At 45.5% G+C, this 25,222-nt stretch overlaps 1 protein-coding gene across 5 annotated transcripts in view; it reads right to left on the reverse strand.

Annotated features, from left to right (window-relative positions):
- Positions 1 to 24,333, reverse strand: part of sash1a (SAM and SH3 domain containing 1a) — an 87,117-nt gene extending 62,784 nt beyond the window's left edge. For 2 of the 5 annotated variants that reach the window (XM_061269683.1, XM_061269682.1), the window contains exon 1: positions 23,107 to 24,331. In XM_061269683.1, coding sequence (XP_061125667.1) covers positions 23,107 to 23,604 — 498 coding nt within the window. In that variant the 5' untranslated portion in view covers positions 23,605 to 24,331. Of the gene's footprint in view, positions 1 to 23,106 lie in introns of all 5 variants that reach the window. The other 3 variants (XM_061269681.1, XM_061269680.1, XM_061269685.1) reach the window with 3 other exon arrangements.
- Between the last annotated feature and the right edge of the window lie 889 nt (positions 24,334 to 25,222).

Here is a 25,222-nt window from a genome sequence, read left to right on the forward strand (position 1 = left end):
CCGTAAACGCACCACCGCGCTCCGTGCGCGCATGTAAAAAAGGCGTGCGGACGTGAAAAAGGCGGCTCTGTATGGGAGAGACGTTGAAGAGGAATAAAAACACCCTTGGAAACCAAAACTTGCCCCTCGTCGTGACTCGGAGCCGCAACAAATGTTTCGGATTTGTGTAGGGTACATTGTGACAGACAGCAAACGAGCAGGTGATCGAGCAAGCGTCTGATACGAGAGCATTGCGGTCGTATGGAGCGTGTTTGAAGTGAACAGCAGAGACGAAAGGAACAAGGCAATGTGTTGTGAAATAAAATATTACATGTAAAACGCATTTTGTTATTTGCTGATTGAAACTGCTTATTAAACTGTGAATTGAAACTAATAGGAAGAAAACAACTCTCGCTCTTTATATAGCTGACGTGTCTTGCGCATCCGTTCTGCGCATCGGATCCATAGTGCGCATGCGCAGTTATACTGCCTCAGTATGACGTCCGGTCCGCGATGGAGATTAAAAAACAAACAATATTTGACAATAACACACCATCAAGGATTGCACCATCGCATCAAACGATGTGTCGTCAATTATGATTTTTACTAAGTGTGTTGGGCAGGATGGCTGAATGCGATGCGCGATTGACAACAAACAAGAAGAAAGGTGATTTCAAGTTTTATTTCGGGGGAGATTTGTCATGTCTCGTCCCCAGTTTTGCTATGTGTCTAGGTTGCCATAGTTTCTGTTCGCGTCGCCCCTCTCTTCCTGTGTCACCTCAATCGATGTAACGTGTTTTGTATTTAAGTCCTGTCTGCCCCTCGCTCACCGTCAGATCATTGCATGTGTTACTGTCATGATGTGGTTTCTGTTCCTGTCTTTGGTAATGTCACCCTGTCTTTTTGTTCCACGACTTTGTCGGTCAGTCCTGTTGTTGGTTTTGTTGTACCATGACTTTCTTTAAAAAAAATAAAATAAAAAAAATAAAATAAAAAAATAAATAAAAATTAAAAAAAAATTGTACCCATGTATAATGCGCATTGCGCACCCCAGATTTTAGGACAATAAATTAGTTAAATTTTGCGCACTATACACGGAAAAAAACGGTATGTTAAACCGGTCTTGAGATCACGGCCAATGACATAGCATAAGTCATTCTTTTTAAGGCGGTGCAGATAACACTTAGATAAAAGTTAGACACTCCACTTAGATAACATATTTGGTCAAATTTGGTGTGGTCTTTTGCAGAACGCTACCTTGCACCTCAAGAGGAGGCAGTGAGTCACTTGAATGATGAATCATCAGAGTTACAAAACAAGTCGAGCTCGTCATAAAAAAAAAAACCTGAACCTATTTTGTGAGGCTGCGAAGCAAACACATTTTCACCTGAACAAAACAGAAAACAAAAAAGCCCTTTTGCATTTTGCATTGTTCCTTCCGCAACAAAAACAATGGAAACCGCCATTACCGCTCTATTCCTCGACACCTCCCAACCTATATAAACGCAAACATGCGAAGTGGTTTCAGGTCGGCGCTGACATGTGGCACCTCCCATTTATGCCGCAAAAGGTCATCGACGCTAGCAGCTTCTATAATGAGTCACACGCAGCGAGCGGATCAGAGTTCGCAGCGCCACCGGAAAAGGTCAGCGGATGGGGGTACGCCCCCCCCGCCCACCACCCCAGACGCCGTGTTACCCGTCGCTCGTCAATAGGTGAAATGTCGAGAGGTTTCGAGGGGGCTTTAAGCGCAACCATCAGTCATCTGGTATCCATCAGGAAAAGCAACCCCCCAAAAAAAACTAACTCGGAGCCCATTGACTTTTCAAAGTATCAAGTGACATCTCTGGATGTTTGGACAAACAATCCCAGAGACACGCTCGGGCAGAAAGTCTGGAAGCCGTAAAAGCCCCCGACGCTCGCACCATCGACTGGAGTAAGTAGCTCCCGACAGTGTTGCCGCTGTTCTGCCAGCCTCGCTGATGAGATAAAAAGCGAACCACGTCTGCGCGACCGGCGCTGGCTGATAAGCAGAGCTCCGGGTCCGCCGGTGTGCTCGCGGCTCACTGTCCAAAGCAGGTTTTCGTGAGCTGATAAGACCCAAAAATCCCCGCAAAGCCTCAGGGGAGAGGGCGAGGTGCCCTCTACCAATCGGTAGCGGGCTTAGTTCACATGCCATACCGGTTACGGTACCAGATCACATCTCTCAAAGTACAAAGTTGGTATTTCCAAAGTGTAAATATTAGCACGGCTAGGCGACAGATGGCGTGCGGAGCACCTTTGGCGTCACGTAAAACTCGACTCAAATGAAGCGCGCCAAACGGAAACGGAAAATAGCGGGCCCATTACGGTAAATTTAGACAAATGGCGCCCGTCCGAGCGGCGTGCCTCGCACAGCCTTTAATTGCAAGCTGTTATTTTCTGCGTTATTACCTACTCGGTCTCCAAATGACGTGCTCCTTTTTTATGAATATTTCTGGTGATACGATACAAATATTGGGAATAGTCGCCCCGGCTTGGTACGTCATGGACTCGCATCCTCGCCATCTTTCCCCCCTTGTTGCCTTTGCATCTGTTTTTGTCTCCAAGGCAGATGTTGCAATGAGAAGAGGCAGCAGGCAGGAAGGCCCCCCCCCCCACACACACACACATCCTTAGCCTCTCTCACCCCTCATCCATCCCTTCATACAAACACCTCTCCATCCATCTTACTTCAACAATGCTTTGGCTCCCAATTTCACCGCGTCTCCCTGCTGCAAACCTTTAAATGGACTTGCTTGACCCTCATCTCTAGATAATTCGCAGGGATGACGAAGGTCCTAATTTACAATGGATACAAATGTAGGACTGTTTTTTCCCACTAAAAAATACAATCTGCCAGCGACATATATAATCAAAATGTTTACATTGGTTGTCCGGCCACGCAGAAGAGAATACGTTGTTGTTGAAAAAAATCAAAGGAGACTATCATGAGTCACTAATGCTAAAGTACAACAGAAAAGGTGTGTGTGTGTGCGTTCGTGTGTGTGTTTGTTTGGGAGCAACACTCCTGGCCCAGGGCCATACGCTTCTCCCATTAGGGAGAATAATGACGAATATTTCAGTTGCCATTAATCTTGGTCAGGTGTGTGCATGAGCAGGGCCGAACATGTCTTCTGTCACGTACGGCGCACAAGGTCAGCGCGGAAGGTCGAATTCGGCCCCATTGATAAAAAAATAATTCTGAATAGGAAAAACTGAAACTGGGTTTGATTTTGTATTAATTACAATACAAATCTAATTCTGGCACTAAATTCACAGTCATGTTGGCGAAAAGGTTTCCCCGGTCCCGCCTGTCTGCCTGCCACATAGCTGTTTGGCGTGCGGCATGTGTGAACCAACGCACGCCCCCGCAGCAACACTTTCAAATTAACAAACACACCAACGCGCACGCCCACGCGGGGACAAAATCAAAGCCACCGCCGAACGCTCTGGTTTTTGCTCATTTCCATTTTTCCTGACCACGCGGGTCCCGTCGGTGTGGATTTCTGAGGATTGATAATTCCCTTTGTTGAGTGGCGGGCCCCGCGGCCTTGGCGTAATCCCGTCGTGAACTCTGCATAACCTCCAACGCTGCAAAATGGAACAAAGTAACCCCAAAAGCGAGGATGCCAACTGCCTGCTCAGACGACGAAACGCGAGAATGTGGGTCTTCCCGGGAGGAAGATAACCTCGTTCAAGATGCGCCATCGGCAATCAAGATGTCGGCAACGCACGTTGGATTAAGCATTGTGCCAAAAATGACACTTCCAGCCTGAAGCATGGCATTGTATCGTCTTTATGAATCTTTTCGATTTTGACAACAAAGTTGGCGCACCCAAGCTATGCCCCTCACATCTTGTTAAAAAAACAAAGAAAATCCAAGAGAGATGTGCACCCCAGCTCGACAGATTTGGCGCAGAAAATGTCACTTTATAATGATATTCTTTATTTGCCGCACCCCCCCCCCCCCCTCCACTGGGATTGCCTGACGGACAGAGCAAAAACAGAAGGTGTTTAGCAGAGATGGAATTTAACGCCGGCTCATCTTCATTTGAATCCTTTTTAATTTCATACAGTTAGTGAGTTAGTGTGTGTGTGTAGCAACACCCCGCCCCCCCCTTTGCCACCTGCTTCAATGCGCTCTGCATACTAAAAAAGTAGGCACACGCAAAATATATGCAAACGGCAAGGACACGGAGCAGTTATCCCTCAAGGAGGAGATAATAAGACAAAGCAGAGAATTTAATAGACATTCTCTGACTCTCCACTTTCTCCATCTGATGGCTAGAATATCAATGCGGGTAATGACAGAGTAAACAAAGCCGCAGAAGCTTTGAATGTCATTTCTGCGCCAATCAATTTCATGAAACTGGCTTCCTAAAACATGAGAACCAACTCAGCATATAATATTGGCCGAGGCAACATTTCTTGGTGTGGAAGTCACAATTGGCAATCGACTTCATCCTAACAAGAGGTTGACTTGCCGTTTAGAAATAGACCCAAAAGCTTAATTTGTTAGTTTTATTACCGCTTTGGTGATGGCGGTTTTGCACTATGGCAATCAAACATGCAGCTGGAGGTGACTTTTTATATCTTCACTGTGGCCCGATGTGGTTATGAAAGCTCCTGAGTGAAAATCACAACGCGGGTTTAACGTTCATTAGTTGAGCCGGTCACAGGATGCAATTTATTTTGTGATTTGTGCTCTCGTTTGCGGCGAATGATGTGGTCGTGCAAGCACAAGGTCACATTCATGCGAGATCTTCCAACAGCTGTGGCTGTGAAGAGTGAGCTAAAATAACCGGCTTGAAAAGCGCTTATTCTGCAAATACAGCCAGCAAAATAAACTCCTCTGGGTTAGCGTAAACATGGATGCTATTTAGCGTAATCATTAAGTTAGCAAACCTATGTTTACCGCAGTAGCAAAAGTTCATTTCGAAAGGCAGGCATTGAAAGCGCCGAGCAGCAGATCTCCGCCGAGGTTTATGGTCAATGACGCGACCGTGTTAGCAATGCAGATGGCCGTCATGCGAAAGGTATCATGCGGGAAACCAATCAAGGCCAAAATTTTGGATCTCAGGAGGGAGAATCCGCGGGGGATGCGGAGCGCTCAGATCTGAGGCGCCGGACGGAATTTGGCACACGCGAAGGCTGTTCGGCTTGTCACAATATTGATTTAAAAATAATTACCCAGGCTGCTTAGCGATTCCTCACATGCGTTCTGCCAGCTTCCTGGATGAAAGGGCCAAAGGACTCCTTATTTCAGATTCAATGAGCAAAAGAGATTTAAAATATAATTGAAGCTGTCAACCTTGTCTCCTGCAGCAAAGGCTAACAGATAGTAATTGCTAAAAATAATTTGCCTTCACATTTGCCAAAGCAAAAACCAAAGGCTGCCGTTTGCATCTCTTTCATTACTCCGTAAGCTAGTCATTTCTCGATTAATGATTAACTTAGCGGATTAACGATTAACCGGCGTTTCCGCGTGGGCGTGAGAGCGCCTCCATCGTCGAAGTTCATTTGAGGTGCAAAGACTTTCATCTTGTATTGAAGCCTCGTTAATATGCTTAGAAAAGATTCAATACAGGCTCACCCAAATTCCATATGGTTTAGTTTTTCCTTTTAATTGCTTATTGATTTGAGCCAATAACCGGTAGTAATCGGTCATAGAATCGTGTGAGCCATTTTGGACCAATCAAAATCGCTTCTTTTGTGCTTGACTGGATTTTCAATTTTCCAAACAGACAACTTGAGGTTAAGCAGCCATCTGTGCCACTTGTGTTGCCAAGTCGACAAAGAGCCGTTGAGTAAATGAGCCCATTGCACTTGGGTCATCGGGTAAGCTCATGTTTGCACACAGCCGTTCATTTCCTTGGCGGTGTGGAGGCACCGAACGAGGCGCTGCTCCACTCCGAAGCTCGTTAGCGCGCTTTCATTTTCCACGAGGGGCGCCGAAGGAAGGTCGACTGCTGTTCGGAAACACGCACTTAAAATATGTATCGCGTAACCTCATTAATCACCTCATCTGATCTCACATTATATAAAAAATAACTTTCAGGGTGACATTTTGACCACGTACGGCATCCAACCACATTCTCCTATCCATTATTTTCTCCAGCAGCCTGACCCGAAACTGCGTGGGCAGCGTCCGCCCACCCGGTATAAAGCCAGCACAGTGGGTGTTTTTACGAGAACACGTGGTCAGCAAAGATTGCAGCGGTGGCATTTGCGGCACGGCGCCATCGCAGAGACGGAGGCTAATGAAGAGTTCTGCATGAGAACGTCCGTTCAGACGAGATAATGATTATGGCATTTTATGGCGCACTAGATGTCATTAGCTCTGAATGTGGGCCAATAATAGGAAGGGAAAATAAATCAACATCCGTCCTCTTTTACGGTTTCAAAAGAAGAGTCATAAATAGATTATTTAAAAAAAAAAAAAAATTTGCAGGAGAAACTAATATTTTGACAAGCAAGGTCATTCAAAAGAGCTCGTTTTCTGTTGATGCCTTATCACAATGACCAGCGGTGATACAAGAGGTCTGCTTCAAAATATTGTGCAAGGAGGGATGAAAAGATGAAAGCCCCTGACAAAATACATGAGAATCAAATACAACATAGTCAATAGCTAAATGCTAACCCAACGGGAACGCCACAGACAAGCTAACCAAAAGCATTGGCATCGCAGTGCTCTAACTTGTAATCAATATTTGTCCAATAACTCAGGATGAGGGAGTAACAATACATATTTCACTTAATTTTCACTTTAGTGGAGTGAAAAAAAACAAGCACAATCCTACAAACATGTACTCCCATTAGTTCAGCAAAACAAACACGGCCGACAAATGCTAACTGGATACTTGGCACGTTTACAAAATAGTGTCAAGCGTGAGTGGAGGGTGTCGGGTTGGCCGACGAGGTCGAGAGTGGATTTGAGCGCGGTACTGCATCAACGACCTTTCCTAAAGGAATCCAATGAGAGCTAATCTTCCCCGCCCCAGCGACATAGTTAGCCAACGTTCAGATAGTGCACGAGTCAGCAGCTTTGCCTCTGCTGATAGATATATAATTAAATGGAGATAAACGCTTTAAATTGCTACATTTAGAAATCAAATAATAGAAAACATGCACTTAGTGCAAGATACAACTAAAAGTTCGATCATGTATTTGGCATCCTTTCTTACACTAAGCTCAGTGGCCTAGTGGTAGAGTGTCCGCCCTGAGACTGGAAGGTTGTGGGTTAAAACCCAGGGTGGGTCATACCAAAGACTATAAAAATGGGACCCATTACCTCCCTCCTTGACACTCAGCATTAAGGGTTGGAATTGGGGGATTCAATTCACCAAATGATTCCCGAGCGTGGCATCGCCGCTGCTCACTGCTCCCCTCTCCCCCAGGGGATGGCTCAAAATCACATGGGGATGGGTTAAATGCAGAGGACAAATTTCACCACACCCATATGTGTGTGTGACGATCATTGGGACTTTAACTTTAACTTAATGTGTTTTTCAGTGTGCCCCAATAGTTTAGAAACATAAGATCTTTCTTACCTTAAGGTGAAAATTAGTTTCCAAACATCAGGTGTACCCAAAAGAGAAACAAAAAACATGTTTTAGTACAGGTTTCATGTACATTTTGAACAAATCATGTACATTGTGCTAATTTGGCAAATGACTAGTGTGTCAAGCGAGCGAGCAGCTGCCCTGTAGCAACCAAGTGGCCCCAAATTAGCATTTTGAATTTTATACTGGAAACGGGAGCTTGGCACGCCGCCGCAGCCGAGTGGCACGAGCCCAACGCTTGACCTCCGACCCTCGGCCGCTTGGGATATGTGACGTGCGGTTAGGAGCCGCTTAGCAGCTGAGAGCCTCGCGGGCATTGCCGGAATTGGCCGTGTCAGCGGGTTCCTCGACGTGACATTCTAGCGTCAAGACCCTATAGGATTAACGGCGGCGGAAGCTCTTCATCTCAGACATTCCTCCAGGGGCTCGCTATTTGGCTGTTGCTTGGACGGGCGCTTCGAGGACATTCTGGCATCCGACGCCTCTACACACACACAATGACCTACCGTTTTTTTCCGTGTATAGTGCGCCCCCATGTATAGTACGCACCCCTAAAAATGGCATGCTGATGCTGGAAAAAAGCTTGTACCCATGTATAATACGCACCCAATTTTTATGAATTTTTTTTTAAAAAAAAATTTTTTTTTTTTTTTTTTTTTTTTTTTTTAAGTCCCAATGATCGTCACACACACAGGGAGGCAATGGGTCCCATTTTTATAGTCTTTGGTATGGTCTTAACTAGGCTGGATGTAATTTTTTTTGTTGGCGTTGATTTCTCCGACTGCCCATAAACGCACCACCGCGCTCCGTGCGCATGGAGCGTGTTTGAAGTGAACAGCAGAGAAGAAAGGAACAAGTCAAAGTGTTGTGAAATAAAATATTACCTGTAATACGGATTTAGGTAGAGAACTGAACTCTCGCTCTTTATATAGCTGACGTGTCTTGCTCATCCGTTCTGCGCATCTGTAATGGCGGCCTCCGTATGATATCCGGTTTGCGTGTGTGCGAGAGCGAGAGAGAGCGAGAGAGAGAGCGTGCGAGAGAACGCTCAATCGTAGCGCGCCGCCGACCGCCCAACTGCTGGTCGATTATTGTGACAGAGCCGTCGCTGAAATTTAGAAGATATTTTTAAAGTCCTGATGTACTTTCTAAAATTTAAGTGGACCTCAGTGCGCACTGCGCAGGGAGCTTAATTTGGTGCAGCGCGCCGGGCGCTCACTGTCGCATTGCTTAAAGAGCGCCTTTGTGTTTTAGGATGAACAGCAGAGACCAAAGGAACAAGGCAAAGTGTTGTGAAATAAAATATTACCTGTAATACGCATTTTGTTATTTGCTGATTGAAACTGCTAATTAAACTGTGAATTGAAACTAATAGGAAGAAAACAACTCTCGCTCTTTATATAGCTGACGTGTCTTGCGCATCCGTTCTGTGCATTTTATTTCACAACACTTTGCCTTTCTTCTCTGCTGTTCACTTCAAACACGCTCCATGCGACCGCAATGCTCTCGTATCAGACGCTTGCTCGATCACCTGCTCGTTTGCTGTCCCGTGCGCGCACGAAGCGCGGTGGTGCGTTTATGGGCAGTCGGAGAAATCAACGCCAACAAAAAAAATTACATCCAGCCTAGTTAAGACCATACCAAAGACTATAAAAATGGGACCCATTGCCTCCCTGCGTGTGTGACGATCATTGGGACTTAAAAAAAAAAAAAAAATTAAAAAAAAAAAAAAAAAAAATTATTTTTTTTTTGTACCCATGTATAATGCGCACCCCGGATTTTAGGACAATAAATTAGTAAAATTTTGTGCACTATACACGGAAAAAAACGGTATTTCAAAATTGGTCAAGTAGTGACTCAGCAGCAATCGCGATTAGGGGTGTAAATCGCGGGTTTTGTCACGATACGATATAATATCGATACAAAGAACTACGATACGATATTTGCCGATATCTTAAAGCCTGCTGCGATTCATTCACGATATATCGCGATATAGTGCTCTACAATCGATTTTTTCTTTTTTTAATAAAAAATATAGAACAATATCCTGATTTATAACAATTCATACGCAAAATCAACAAGGTACTGCAAACTCTTTATTTAGGAAATTACAAGAGTATTGCAGTATACAAAGTGCTTATTTTAACACTGAACTTTGATGTCGTGTTTTTTCTTTAAATGTGCGGCGAGATTTGTGCTCCCTGAATATTTGATCACCGCATGGCAGGATTTACAAACTGCACGTGTCTTGTCGGTTGAGCCATCTTTTCTTTGGAATCCAAAGTGCTTCCAAACGAATGACTTGAAGCCTAAAGGGGAGCAAATTTCCTCGTCTTTTTGGACACTAGCCATAGCACCAGCCCAGGAGCAGCGTACTAGTTGTCGACTCCCCTTTCACGTGCCTGCTCTGCTCACAACACAACAACGCCCGGCGCACTGCTCCCGGAAAGAGGAAGCAAGCAACAATGAACTGGATTTCAAAATAAAGTCGCGTCTAATGTCCGAGGTCAAACACGGCGATATAAATCGATGTTTACGTTTAGCATCGATGCCAATAAATCGTAGAGCATTATATCGATTAATCGATGTGTATCGATGTATCGTTACACCCCTAATCGCGATTAGTGCAGCAGACAACATCAGCAGCACCTGCCTCGGACTGACCCTTTTGCGCACAGGATCAGCTTGCTAACATGTTTCCTTGGTAACCTTTTTACCAGACAGAAAAACTCACGCATGGACACACACACACAATATTTGGAAACAAGGAGGTAGCAGACGTCACATCTGCCTGCTATCCTATAATGAACCTTTTGTCAATGCGGATCAGTGACTGGGGGGGTGGGTGGTGAGGAGCACCATCATAAATGTTTTATGCTTCTTGTCAGCAAGGAAAGGAAAAGCCAGGACAGATAGTTGTCACTGCCAAACATGAAGACCTGGAACACTGCCGGCTCACTTTGATCCCCACTTTGTCAACGGTAAACAGGCGGTAGGTGTGATACATTCAGGGGAGAGACTGAAAAAAATTCCAGGATGACACAAATCAAACAGTCGCTTGCGTGAGTGGAAAAAAGAAAAAAAAGCTTTGTTATTCTTTGGCTGCTTTGACTTCCCAAGGCTGTCTCAAGTTCCAGCAAATCAAGACAGGAAGTGTCTTTGGGCTGGACTACAAAGGCAAAGAAAGCTTGAAATAAGGAGACTGCAAACTCGGGCAGAATAATACATACGGCCTTAAAATCTATTTACACATCATATTACTATCAGTGCAGACTCCTGTGGCCTGGAAGTCAAAGGTTCCACGCCACACGTTAGCTAGCGGTGGCGATGCGCATAAAAAGCTGCATCACTAAAGGGATGCAATTTCCTTTGATAGAAATAAACAACATGTGTATCACAGCAAGGCCCCGCCTGCTAACCACAGAGCACAACACACGCATGGAAACAGACCAAAACACGTTTGATGTTGGATGGCTAAAACGTTCGCTTAGTATGTTAATTGTGACTCACAAAATGAAGCTCACTAATTGTGTTAATGAATCATTAAGTCATTTCAGGCAAAAAAAAGTAAAACTTCTAAAAGTTTTTCAACATGGCTGGTAGAGTTTTGGGAAGGCTCCTTGTAAAGTTTAGGCAAATGATAGATCATTCATCTACAAAGAAGTGCGCTGAGGATGGAACCTTGCGGAACACCAGAACACTAACAGTCATTTTAGTTGATCTATTCTTCAGACAATTTGACAAATTGATCTTCAACAAACTCAAAGTGACATTTTAGAATGCTTAAAAATATTTTTGTAATGTGTCCAAATCATGTTGGAGCAATTAAGCTACAGAGAAATGTAACAAAAGCCTAACAAAACCATCATCAGTCTCCTCCAAAACTGAAAAGGATTCAACAATATCCTGATTAGGATTACGCTTACCAGCGGCACTCGATTTGCGTGGCTTTTGAAAAGGTAATGATCAGTCCGAACAGCGTGTGGCTTTGATTTCCCACATTAACATGAGCTGCTTGCAAGTTGCCCTACATGTGCTGAAAAGAGGAAGTCGCCATAATACATTGTGATTAATGACAAATAATGAGAGCAAGGGCTGCTTTGTACACAAATAGTTTTTTTTACATAATGTGTGGAAAGCCTCGCCGTGGGATTTCTGCATGACAAAAGAGAAGCCCCAGCCGCCCTCCAACTCGGGAAGGGTGACCCGCTGCCGCGCCGCCTCGCCGTTAATGGCCCGAGTTACACCTTTAGTCATCTTGGGGGGAAATATTAGCAGGGTAATCCGATCTGACTCAGCTATTCCGGTCACCCTGCCGGATCCGAGGGGGATGTACGCTTACCAGCTGGTACACATTTAAGGTCACCGTGTGCAGTTTGAGGAATGTGGCGGCGGACGAGGAGGGGTGGTGAGCGGAGGAGGGGCTGGAGCGGGGGCTTTGGGCGCCACTATTCCATAAATGGAATGGACAGGGATGGCTGCACACAAGACGAAGCGGCTCGGGTCCTGCGGGCCATTGTTGTGGGCTGACAGTGTGTTCTCATGGTGAAGTGACCATCAGCGAAACTCAGTGCACAATACGGCCGTCCTGGGGGGAGCTCGCCGCAAGCGTTCCCATGCTTTCCCCCTGATGGGTATTTCAAAAAGACTCTCTCACTGACGAGGGCTGGGCCGATTTGTTGGATGGCCGATTTGAAAAAGTATTCATGTGATTAACAAACGATTGTTATTGTATTTTATTATGTATTGTATAACTGCCCCAATTCGCATTTTTGACGTATGAATATGCCATTAATATGTAAAACGTTTTAATTTATTTCAATGGGAAAGACTCATAATATTAGAGTAAAGCAAATGTTGCGCAACACTTGTAGACTAACACTTACATATTTATCCTCTGCAAAGAGTGGTCGAAATATTTACGCATATACTTTTGGCTTGGCATCTGCAGATTCACCAATTTATTTATTTATTTATTGCTCACCACCAGTCCGCCAGTCTCTCCTTGGCTGGACAGGCCTGCCAGTGTGTTTGTTTGTTTACCAGCCTGTCTTTCCAGTGAGTGAGCGAGCATGAAGTGAAACTGGGCGAGGATGTTTGGCGGAGCACAGACAAAAAAAAAAAAGAATTCCAGATGCATGACCCCCGCCTCGTCTCGCTCACTCAGCTCCGGTCGGCGAGCTGTCAGTAAACCAGTTTATTGTTTCAAGCTTTTGTGCGCCTCTGCAGTTTAGGACGCCCGGATTCACGCCGGAAAAGATGAGATTTAGCAGATTAACAGAACGGCCGCGCCTCAAAACGGACATTTCTTTAGTTCCAGCGTGGATTTCAAAAGGGCCGCTTATTAATGAATTTTCAATAACGGGCTTTACTGATGTGATGTGGAGAAGATTATTTGAAATACAAACGTCATGAGAATACCTTACTAGGCCAAGCGCAGGTGCCAAACGTTGGATTCCAAAAACCACAACAAGGACTGGCAGGACATGAAGGTCCGCCAAATGCAACGTGAAATGAGCTGATGATTTAAAGCAGGGGTCACCAACACGGTGCCCGCGGGCACCAGGTCGCCCGAGAGGACAGCATGAGTCGCCCGCATGACTGTTCTAAAATTAGCTCAAATAGCGGCACTTGTCTGTGAGCTGCATCTATTTATTTTACAGTCAAACCTCGGTTTCTGAACGTCCAGGTTCTCGAATAAATCGGAATTTGAACAAAAAATTCAAGATTTTTTTGCTTCGGTTGTTGAACAAAATTCGGAGGTCGAACTTCGCGTGATGAGCCGGGAGGACCAGAGAAAACCCGACCGCGCGGCCCGGATGCCGACTGACTAGTTATTGTATTTTCGTTACTTTGATGATTGTATTAACCCCTTATCATGCTTCCAAAGAAAGCAAGTGGGAGCAGTAAAGCCATCCTAAAACACAAAGACGCTCTTAAAGCAATGCGACAGTGAGCGCCCGGCCGGCGCGCCGTGGTTGCGCGATCGGACCAAATTAAGCTCCCTGCGCACTGAGGTCCACTTCATTTTTGGAAAGTACATCAGGACTTTAAAAATATTTTCTAAATTTCAGCGACGGCTCTGTCACAATAATGCGACCAGCGCGGTGCAGTTGCGGGATGGGCGACGCGCTACGGTTGCGCGTTCGGCGGTGCCCTGCAGTTGCGCGATCGGACAAAATTATGCTCCCTGCACACTTGGGTCCACTTAAATTCTGGAAAGTACATCAAGACTTTAAAAATATTGTCTAAATTTCAGCGACGGCTCTGTCACAATAAGGCGACCAGCGCGGTGCAGTTACGTGGTGGGGGACGGGCTACGGTTGGGCGTTTGGCGGTGTGCTACGGTTGCGCGATCGGACAAAAATGCGCAAATGAGAAAACGCTTAATAAAAGGCGGGTTTTTTTTTAGTCTTGGAACGGACTACAATTTTTTCCATTATTTGTAATGGGAAAAATAGATTCTGAAATCAACCGATTCGCTTCTCGAACCGCCTTCTGGAACGGATTGTGGTCGAAAACCGAGGTTTGACTGTATTTTTGCTATTCTTGTTAAAATCACACTTACATGTGAACTGGGAATGACAATAATAACACATAGTGAAAGCTAAATTGAGCAAATTGGCTATTTCAGAAGTGTGTGTCAAACTGGTAGCCCTTTGCCTTAATCAGTATCCAGGAAGTAGCTCTCGGTTTAAGAAAGGTTGGTGACCCCTGATTTAAAGCCATACAACAAATGTTGCAAAGGAGGCAGTGGATGAATAGTGACATTGCGCACGCATTAAAGCAGAAAACAAAAGTATGCAATCACATTTGCTAGAAACTCTGCTTGCAGCAAGTCCTGAAACTAGTAAAACTAGTCATAAAAAGACTCCATTGTTCAAACGTTTCCTCACGTAGAAATGAGTAAGCACTTTAGGGCAAAATCCTCTTAAAGCAAACTGATCATTAGAACTTGAGCTCAGTGGAGCGCTTGCGTAAGGTAAAGTCACATCAGGTCAAAGAAAACCTTGTTCCCCTGTGATCGTAACTAGCAAAGTCAAACACAGAAGACACCAAATTCAAAATGGTGGCGTGCTGTTAAAGTAAACAAGGCTTGGTTTGGCACTTGCAGACTTCGCTGACATGAGAATTGCGGGTTCTTCGGGATTGATGGACGGACGACCAAGTGAAGCGCAAGAAAAGACGATCTCTCGGCGAATCAAGATCATGAACTGAGCTGGAAAGCGTCGCGTCTAAATATAGTCCGCCCTCTTTCTATCTCCTAAGGGCAGGACGTCTTGAACTAGTCCTCGGTAGGCCAAGTTCATAAGAACTTAATAACAGTGCATGTTGCAACTTGACCAGACGTGTCTTGGCAGAAGCCGCAGGGACGCTAACCCCCAGTACGCCGTTCCCGATGTTGTGGGGTCAAACTGAAGCAATTAGCGCCATGAACTTTGACCTTCACGAGTGCGGGTGACGAGATGGATCGGCTAATGGACAGTTGGGGTAGTTTTTTGTGGATTTAAGTTTGCTATCAAAAGAGCTAAGACTTTTTTTTTTTTCAACCAGGTAGTTTTGCGCCGAGAGAAACTTAAAAAAATATGGAAAATTGGAATTTTTATGACGGTACGTGCAATTGTCGGCCTACATGGGTGTTTTGGGGGAATGCAAACTGCCAGACAATTAGAATCCGCATTCAGGTATGCAGAGCCAGAGGCAAGATGGCGGGCGGGCTGGCGGCGGGGAGTGGCGGGCAGACACTCAGCAGGTTGCGTACAACTTAATCCTCCTCCAGCAAACTCTGACGGTAAAAGCATTCAGGTTGCGACGTCAACACCAGTGTGGTCTCCTGGATCAGAGCTTTCAACCAGGCTCCGCCCTCATACCTTGGAAATGGGCCAATTAGGGATCGGGGAGGAAGTGTTGAGTGTTGGCATGCCTTGCAAGCCAGATGAGACTGTCATCAAACTGGCGCTCCGTGTCTGTCGCTCACTCATGACACACTGGCCTGGTTTAAGTAAGGGGTGCACAACCTAAAGCACGTGGGCCATAAAGGGCCCCACAAGTGCGAATCGATAAGAAACAGAAACAATCAAATTACTGTGGGTAAAAGTCCACTAGTTTTTTTTGCATCGTTACAATGATTAAAATGTTTTATTTTGGTGGTTTACCATCAATGGACTGACATGAGCCGCACTGTAGCTACATGCAAATAATTAGAATCACTTGTTATGTAGATCCAACTATACCTCCACACAAACATTCCAAGAAGCAGTTGTGATTTACGCAGTTTTAGGAAATGCCGTCAGCGCTCCATGTCGATGTCATCTTCCTCTGGAAAAATAGGATTACTCCCTCCAGAAGGAAATGCGTCCAATGTGCTCAGTCAGGTTTTTGTTTTGTTTCAGAAGGCAAAAGTTGCACTTATGAAAAGGGAGCTTACACGTGGAGAGCATTTATATGTGTAATGACTGAAAGAGCTCCGGGAACAGAAAATTAAAAAAAAAGGAAAATGTGAGCCAAGTATTATGTTAAATACAACTCGGCAGTGTCAGATCTTTGAATTCAGTTTAATCAACTCACGAGAGCTTGTACTGTATTTTATTAATGCCAATACGACAACCGCTTTTGTTGTTTAAATATCTACAGTTGCCATGGCGACTGTTTGATCCAAACACCTGCAGTACTTTGTGTGACCTCCCCTGCTTGGAGCTATGCGGGACTCAGAGGCAATTATGACCACACTTGAGGTCACGAGACCCCTCAAGGCGCCTCAGAATAGTGAATACAGTAAAAAAAAAAAAAAAAAAGAAAATCAGTTTCTATTTATGAAAGCTAATTCTCCGGTGTAATCAGAGTAATGAGCACGGCGAGTGAGTGGGAAAGACTGAAATCGTTCGCCAGCGTGTCTGCAATCTGCATTGTGACAGCGCCAGATGCTCGCACCTGCTCGCTTGTCACTTTGGCTCCCTTTGGGGCGGCAACGTCTTGGTTTGCCAACATGTTCAAGGTCGACGGCAAAAAACAAACAAAAACCAGAGATGACAATTTGAACAGAAGCTTTTGACCCGATTAGTACTGGGATGATTAATTGAATAACTGTTAGTGTCACTCACGACAACCGACGCGGCGTTCTCGTTCATCGGCATCCACGTCACTCACCAGCCCAATCCCCACCTTACAATTCTGAAAATTATAAAACATTCTGCAAATCTCAACTGGAACATTTTGCAGACCGGCAGACAAACCTCCCCAGCATATTATCGTACCACTAAAGCGACACTTTCTTGGTGAGAGTAAATATTGTTTCTGCTAACATGGAGCCCATTTTTCCATTGGGGTTTGTGGTTGGTGAACACGCAGTAGCCTGAGGTTCACATGTATGAATATTTTAAGTGCCGTATAAAACCAATGTTATGAGTTTAGGGGGGGAGGGGCATCGAGACGACCTGTAGAGCAAAATTAACTATTTACGGCTAACAGCGCTGCACAACAACAAAGTGCAAGCTATTCATTAGCTTTTTTTTTTTTTCTTAAAATGTAGCACAAAGATATACACATACACAAACACACACACACGATGTGGTTCTGTAGACAGGCTGTCTGGGAGCCTTGGCCTAGAATAGCTCTGATAATGCATCTGTCATGAACGTGTGCGATCAGGACGTGTTCCTCTGCAAACAGCGGAAAACGGAATCACTGCGCTAAACTAACGTCTCCCTGGCCTGCTGGCCTGCTTCATTTGCGGCGCGACTGAGGAAACAGGTCACATGTCTACGAAATTTTATGGTGTTTTTGTAAGGCTGATGACTGAACCGCTTATCAAAGTTAAGTGAAAGTGGCTTTGGCGGCTGGGTTTTGGAAAAATCAGGTTTTGTATTTTTGAAAGTCCATTGCGGCCGTGGGTAGAAGTCTGCACGATTCCTATCACGTTGGACTCGTATGGCTGAAACAGGAGAACGCAGGGCGAATTGTAAACGTGAGGCCTGTGAACTGTCCCCCCCCCCCCACACACACACAGACACACACACACTAACTGGATTCACATATCCGCAAACTCCCAAGTTACCTGATCATGTGAAAAACAGAGCAAGCACCTCTCACCCCGTATTTTTTTTTTTGGAGTGGAGCAAGCCAGCTGCAAACACATAATATTGAACATTTTCCCACATTTTGAAACGCTCCCTAGAGATGATTTGCTTCTTCGGGCAGAAAACAAACTGTCGGTATGAAAAAAAAAGTGAATCCACATGAGCCTCATTTTACATCCATAAAATATTTGTTACTTTTTCAACATTTCTTTTCACTTTCCGAGGAGCATTTCAGCTAACCTGCATGATCATGCACCAAGCATAAGGTTAGGGTTTAAAGTTCATCGTATTAGCTGTGGACAAAGTTCTTAACATGTCATTAATGCCTCACAAAAGGCTTTTAAGACATCCGAAACCTAGTGGTCCAAAATAATAATAATAATAATATTAATCTGCCTTGGACACCAGAGTGAGTTTCTAAGCATTAATTTCCTGGGGAAAAAAAAACCCAGGTCACTATGCTAATGGACTTTCTCCATTTGTGCAGTATAACAGAGAAGGGGGGGGGGGTCCTCAAGGGCTATTTTTTATGACTTGCGTACGTTTACGAAACACTTAAAGGGCATGTAAAGACACTATGGGGTCGGAAAATGTATTTGATAAAGATGGACTTGTATTTTTGGCAACTGTTGTGAATTTTTGAAAAAGATTGCGAATTGAGGAGTAATCGATGAAAAATCAACGGTTTGGATGTGATCGTTGAAGTTCATCCCTGAAATTGCCGAAGTGACTGTGACGTAGATCAGTGGTCCCCAACCACCGAGCCGCGGACCGGTACCGGTCCGTGGGTCACTTGGTACCGGGCCGCCAAGCCGCACAGATTTTTTTTTTTTTTTATCGGCGATCAATTAATTCAGGTCAAGACGCTCGTCTCGGTCACGTGACATGTTTTCCCAGTCGAGCCCGCAAAGCTAATATGTGGCGACAGGCTAACTAACCAGGCAATGAAGCATTCAAAACTGCTTCAACACATGGAGACCAAGCATCCTGCAATAAAAGACAAACCTTAATCACTTCGGGTGTCATTGTCTCCGATTGCGTCTAGATGGGACCGGCTCGTTTCTGAGAAACAAACTCAGTGCTCCCACTAATTCAACGTAATGGTGAGTTTTATTTTTGTCATTTGTACTTGTTTTTATGTCAGTCGTATCATTTTATTTCATCGTATTTATATATTTATTATAAATGTATTATTTCTATATTTATTATAAATGTATTATTTATTTATTTATATAAATGTATTATTTATGTATATAAATGCCGGTCCGCGAAAATATTTCTGACATGTCACCGGTCCGTGGCGCAAAAAAGGTTGGGGACCACTGACGTAGATTATAGGAGGCCGAGCGTTGCCAAGTTACTTAGCCCATGTAAACATAATGGCGGATACAGAAGTGGAAGCGATGTCGTCTGACGAATCTCCCTCTGATGATTCTTCACCTTCTGACGAAAATGAAGAAGAGTATGATTTCTTTCTTGGGATACAAGGCTACCAATTTGAACCAGTGAGAAGTAGCTCAGCGACTGAAGCATCGCAAAACGGAGGCGCGGAAGGTACAGCTGGATCGGGAGAAAATCAATGGCTGTATACTGTTATTGTTCTGGTTGTCCAGTTCAATAAATTCTAGGAAAGTTGCAAAGATAATTTCTTTTAATAATATATTCGGCGGCGGCTCGGTGGCGCACTTGGGTAGCACGTCCGCCTCACAGTTAGGAGGGTGCGGGTTCGATTCCACCTCCGGCCCTCCCTGTGTGGAGTTTGCATGTTCTCCCCGGGCCCGCGTGGGTTTTCTCCGGGCACTCCGGTTTCCTCCCACATCCCAAAAACATGCTTGGTAGGCTGATTGAGCACTCCAAATTGTCCCTAGGTGTGAGTGTGAGTGCAAATGGTTGTTTGTCTCTGTGTGCCCTGCGATTGGCTGGCAACCGGTTCAGGGTGTCCCCCGCCTACTGCCCGATGACGGCTGGGATAGGCTCCAGCACGCCCGCGACCCCAGTGGGGACTAAGCGGTACAGAAAATGGATGGATGGAATATATTCGGCAACATATTTTTTATAGGGTAGAAAACAGTCGGAAAATAAATTTTTTGGACTGGGAAAACCCATGAACGATTATTACTTTGGTGTGCTAATTCTTATATTCCCTTTGCACACAGTATGTTACTACCGAAGTTACACCTATAGTTATAAGCCTAAACTTTTTCATATTTTAAATAACATAAAGGTAACATTTTCATGCCCCAGAATCTCCCTTTTGGCAATTGCACGGCTCTGTCTTGGCACTTTCGAGGGGGGCTAGGTGAACTTGGGGTGGCTCTGTTGTCTCTATTATGCTTATATGTGAAGTATTGGAGACAAAACACCAGGAAATTGTAAGGATCGCGCTATCAATCGGTAAACAATGGGGGGAGTCCTATCATCTATGTCACGGTACCATGTGATCCAGAATGGCGCGGTTCATGACAGGGGCAGAAAAGATCGAGAAATACACACAAATTGACTGCGTTTGGCTCACGAATGCAATTTTATTTCAAATTCTATAATATTATTTGGATACAGGTGACTATAATCGAACATTCTGAGTGGTTTTCAAAACATGTTAAAGGTGCCTTTACATACGCTTTAATAAAGACTAGGCAAACAGTGCTTTCAGCAAAATGTTGGAATGGGGAAGGGGGGGGCAACAGCGAGGCTGTTTTCAATAGTTTTCCCATCTTCCCCTCCTTCCTATCGGCCAAATGTCAGCTGTCTATGTACGGCGAGGAATATTTGCCAAATCTTTGAAGCTAAATTTAACGCTTCACTGGAATGCTCAACTGTAGCAACAGGACATACTCGATCTGCAAAAGATGACTTTCCCTTCAGCATGTCAAATGCTTTTTATAAAAAGTGTTTGAAGGTGAAACGGATGACATCACACTAAACGTCTTGGCAGAGGTCCAGCTGAGCCCGAGGCTCAACGAAAAGAAAAAAGAACGATGCCGTATTCAATAAAGTCTTAATTTCGTGCTTCGTGTTTTTGCAACATCACTACCTACTGGCCTGGCATGCGTATAACAGCGTTCATCCAGGAACCCTTTTTTGTTTTCAATGAGGCTCGGCAGAAGACTAAAAGTCCACTTTTCCTTGAGATCAACGTTGTGTGTTTGGGTCACATAAAGGCCAACCTTCCTTCACGGCCACACAAAGCGTTCGCCAGCTTATTGGCAGCCGGAGCGCGTCAGCACAATAAAGGACAAGGTACTCATCTATTTACAAGCGCCAGACAACCACCTCAGTCTCATCATCATCATCCGTCACCGCCGTCGGCACAATGCTGGACGTCGTCTGCTTGAATGGACAGAAATTGGCTATGCAAAACAGGCGAAAGGACTCTTCTGCTTCTTCCCAAACAATGGCCCTGCCCGGCGTCCGCTTCCCGCCGCTGCTAACAATAACGGCTTTGCATGACTCAACCTGTCTGCGTGGCATCGCCAACATTCGATCGCGGCGACAACGACATATCTCGAAAGGGTTTATTTACACCTGAAGAAATCATCCTCGCTCGCAAACAAGTGCTCTCGGCGGTCTTGATAAGGATTGCGCGTATTTATTTCCCCCAGTTGAGCTCTTTGGCTGAATTGTTTGGTAATGGCTTGTCTCACAAGGGAGGGAATCGGTTTTGTTTTGGGTATTTTAGCATGACAAAGCTTTAGAGGAAGATGCGGGGACGCGGTCATGCTATACAATGGATGTCCCTTGTGACTGACATGGTGTGTCCTGTAATTGCCCCCTGTGAAAAGGATAAGGGGGGGGGGGGGGTATCTCATCTTATTTCCAGACCAATCACAAGCCAGTTGGTCAGACGCTGGTCACGACTCTATCTTTCCCACTTTCGGGGGGAGCACTGGACTGGAGCCAATTCAAAACCTTGACCTCCCTCGAGGCCCAATGCCAAAGCTTCGCTCTAAATCAGGGGTGTCCATACTACGGCCCGTGGGCCAACTGCGGCCCGCGGTCCAGTTTTTATTGGCCCGCAGGAAATTCTGAAAACATAATTGAATATGGCCCGCACAAGAAGCTTGAGCTCAACTCTGGTGCACTTCTCAGTTTCAACACTAGATAGAGCCCGCCACACAAATGAAATCAAGCCAGTCCCCAGAAATGGCTGCAAGGAAGAGAAGCGAACACGCAGCGTTTGAAGTCCCAATTTGCATGAAATCTTTGTAGTTAAAAAATGTCTGGAAAAACTATTGGCATCCGGGCCCCTACACGTTACTAAATCTGGCCCTCCTTGCAAAAAGTTTGGACACCCCTGCTCTAAATGAATGGCGTGTTAAAAAAAAGAAAAAAAAGGATTCAACCTTTTTGGGCTCTTTGAGAGGCGCCGAGGCCACGAGCAACTATGCTCTGACCTCGCTTGTAGCCGGAATCCGGTTACACGGACTGCAATTGGAGTTTGGTTGTAAATCAACCACTTTTAGACCCAGGGCAAAACAAAAGCACCGCTAAGGCCTGGAGACATCTTTGTCAGCGAATACTGGCCGCTTTATTCAGACACTTGAGATCACAACTCGGAGCTCGCAATTTACAATCAAATTGGTTGGGACCGTCTGCATCTTTGCTCGGCCCCTTTTCCCTCGTAGGAAATCATAGGCATGATGAAAGCTCCTTGGGAGATCCACCGCGTGCTTATTGATCCGCACCGACTGCTTCCCCATTGGTCACGGTGACAGGCTGACAGTGTGGCGGCGCCACTTCAACGCGCTGACATTTACTTCAAGCCTCTTATGTCTTCTCTACAGGTCAAAACATTCCAGTACTTGCAGCAATTAGATTGTCCAATCGGATTTCAGTCGCTATGTGTTACCATGTCAATCAAATCTGCCCAGCACCTTCCGAATCAATAAGGGATATGCACATGACGTCACAGACCGGCCGACGGTTTGTTTGGGTGGCAAAAAGCGGCGGGCGCTAATAGGGCCAAGGCTGGTACTGGAGCATTTTGAGCATTTTATTGGTGGCAGATCGTGGCAGAGTTGTTAGGTAGGCAACTTAAACAATGGTGAAGAGTTGTTGTGCCATAGGGTGTGCCTATCGCCATCCTCACGAGTCCAGTGGCAGCGGACGAGGCTTTTGCCACCCAAACAATAATGGCCGCCCCAATCTGTGATGTCAGTGCATATCCTCGATAGTGCACACCCAAACTTGAAACGGTATTAGCGACGGGACTGTTTCTTGATGAGCTTTCAAATTCGTCCTCACAGAGCTCAGTACACTTGCCCTCAATGACGTCAGCATTTATCTTCATCGTCTTGTTGAATGGGAAAACTTGTCAAAGCAAATCTCTTGAGTTTTTGCATGTTATAAAATGGAAATTGACCGTTCTTATGTTGTAATTGTATTTTATGGTGATGCTTTCTATAATTGTGTTGAAGTTTGATGCATTTGTGTTGTTAAGTGTCAGCGGGGATTCTCGTCGCTCCTACCTTATTGGAGTAGGGCGTCCTGGCCAGATTGATGCCGTCCCTGATGAGTTTATCCCGGATCATAATCTTGAGTTTGAGTTTGGGGTAGATGACCACCTCCCTCCTGTTGCTGCTGCTGCCCAGGGTCAGGTTCTTGTGCGCGCCCATGTAGCCCACACCGCGCGCCGGCTCGGTCCACGACTTGGATGCGCGCAGCTTTGACTCGTACTGGTCCACCATGTGGCCGGTGTAGACATCCGCAGAAGGCGGCATGGGCTCCAGGGTGAAGTACAGCCCGCTCGCCGCGTCTCTCGCTTCCTCCTTGAGACGCCGCACCGCGTCGTGGATCCGGTGGCGGTGGTGCCCGACGTAAACCCCGATAGCGTCCAGGTCCGGGTCGCCGATCTGCTTGCACACCTCCAGGTCGTCATAGCCATTATCCACGAATGCTTCCACGTATTGCGCCAACTGCAGCGTCTTGAGCCACTCGTAGACGATCACAGGTCCGTTGCTTGTCATGGTTTTTTCGGTTTTGCCTGCAGGCAATAAGGAGATAGGAGTGACGCTCACTTTCCAGCCCGGTGCCTAGAACGCATCGTGAGATCTCCCCCCCCCCCCCCCCCCCCGGTCCCCCCCTTTAGTGGATTAAAACACAAGTGAACACATTTCCGTGAGGGGGGGGGAAGCGAATAGGCGCTGTAATCCGTCCACGCCGAGTTGGTTAAAGTCCCTGTGAACGCAACACCTGCCAGTGTTGACACGCGATAGATCCTCACTTCGGAATCCAAATGGCCATCCCCGACGTTCACAATAAAGGCCGAAATATTTCCAAAACACAGGTTGAAAATACTGGCACGACCGGTTTTGGTGACACTAGAAAAAAAAGGCACCCGCGCGCAACACATCACTAACGTGGATTTGCAGTGAGCAACCGAGGTCCGTCCAAGCGCGCTCCTCCGGCGCGCACGTCACTCACACTCCAAGCTGATAGTGCTGCCAAGAGGTAATATGCAAGCCTGAATGACTGACTGGCTGGTTGCACGCTGCAGCTCCTCCGACGTCCACGCCCCCCTTCAAAGAAAGACACGGATCGTGACGCAGTCACACAACTTGTGCAAAGTTGCGTGGGAGCTCCTTAAAGGATTTGCAAGCCAGTTGTCCATCCGTGGACTTGTTTGCTGTGATTTTGTCTCCGTCTCTCTCTCGCCCTCTCGAGTGTCCGTCGACGCTCACTCACTCACTCATTCAAACATTACGTACTACATTACAAGCTCGTGTCTCCAGCACCTTAGCGCTCCCCCTTAAGGCGACAAGAAGAACTGCACACAAGCGGTGTCGTGATTGTAGGTAGTTGAGTTTGAAATTGATAATGCGCAGTGGTACTGTTTAAGTATATAAAAAAAAAGAGAAATAGCAGGGAGTTGTGTGCTATCTTTTGATAATGGAAAAAATAATGATGCGTGTGTAAATGTTGCAAATATATTAGAGCAAATCAAGTTCACCTGTCTGGCAACGCCGCTCGGTAATCTCATCATGAATCCGAACGCGGTTCCAAAAAGTGTGCGATGTTTGAACAAGAACTGTCTCGTGTGGCGAGTGCTGATGCGTGCTTTATGGAATTTGAGCTGACAGCTTGTTAGGGATCAGTTTGACGCAACAGCGACTGTCTCGGCTCTTAGCAGGATGCGAGTCAAAGAACATGACAGGGAACAAACATGCTACTCGCAGACTTGCGGGCAAGAATATCAAACAGGAGGAATGTCAGAAACATCATCAGAGATGGGATGTTAAATTTTCTAAGGAAATTTTAATTCATGTTAATTAATGCATTTACTGATCTGGCAATGGTTTATCCTTCAGATGCCTTTTTATGTTTAAATGTGTTTGTCGTTATGTGCGTCGAAGCAAGCACCATACGTTCAGAGGACAGCAGTTTAATAAACTCACACGAGGATTCAGAGGACAAAATATATCACTTGGTTGCGTTACATCCGGGGAGCGAGAGCAGCTTCTTCGTCACAGCTACGGTAGCCGTGCGGGACATTCTTTTAGCACAATACACAATCATGCAATTATCTACATCCTCTCCTTTTAGAACATTGCCTATATAAAAAATATTATCAACTAAAAAACTGTA

Source organism: Syngnathus typhle, linkage group LG22, assembly GCF_033458585.1.
Source record: "Syngnathus typhle isolate RoL2023-S1 ecotype Sweden linkage group LG22, RoL_Styp_1.0, whole genome shotgun sequence".
Classification (NCBI taxonomy): domain Eukaryota; kingdom Metazoa; phylum Chordata; class Actinopteri; order Syngnathiformes; family Syngnathidae; genus Syngnathus; species Syngnathus typhle.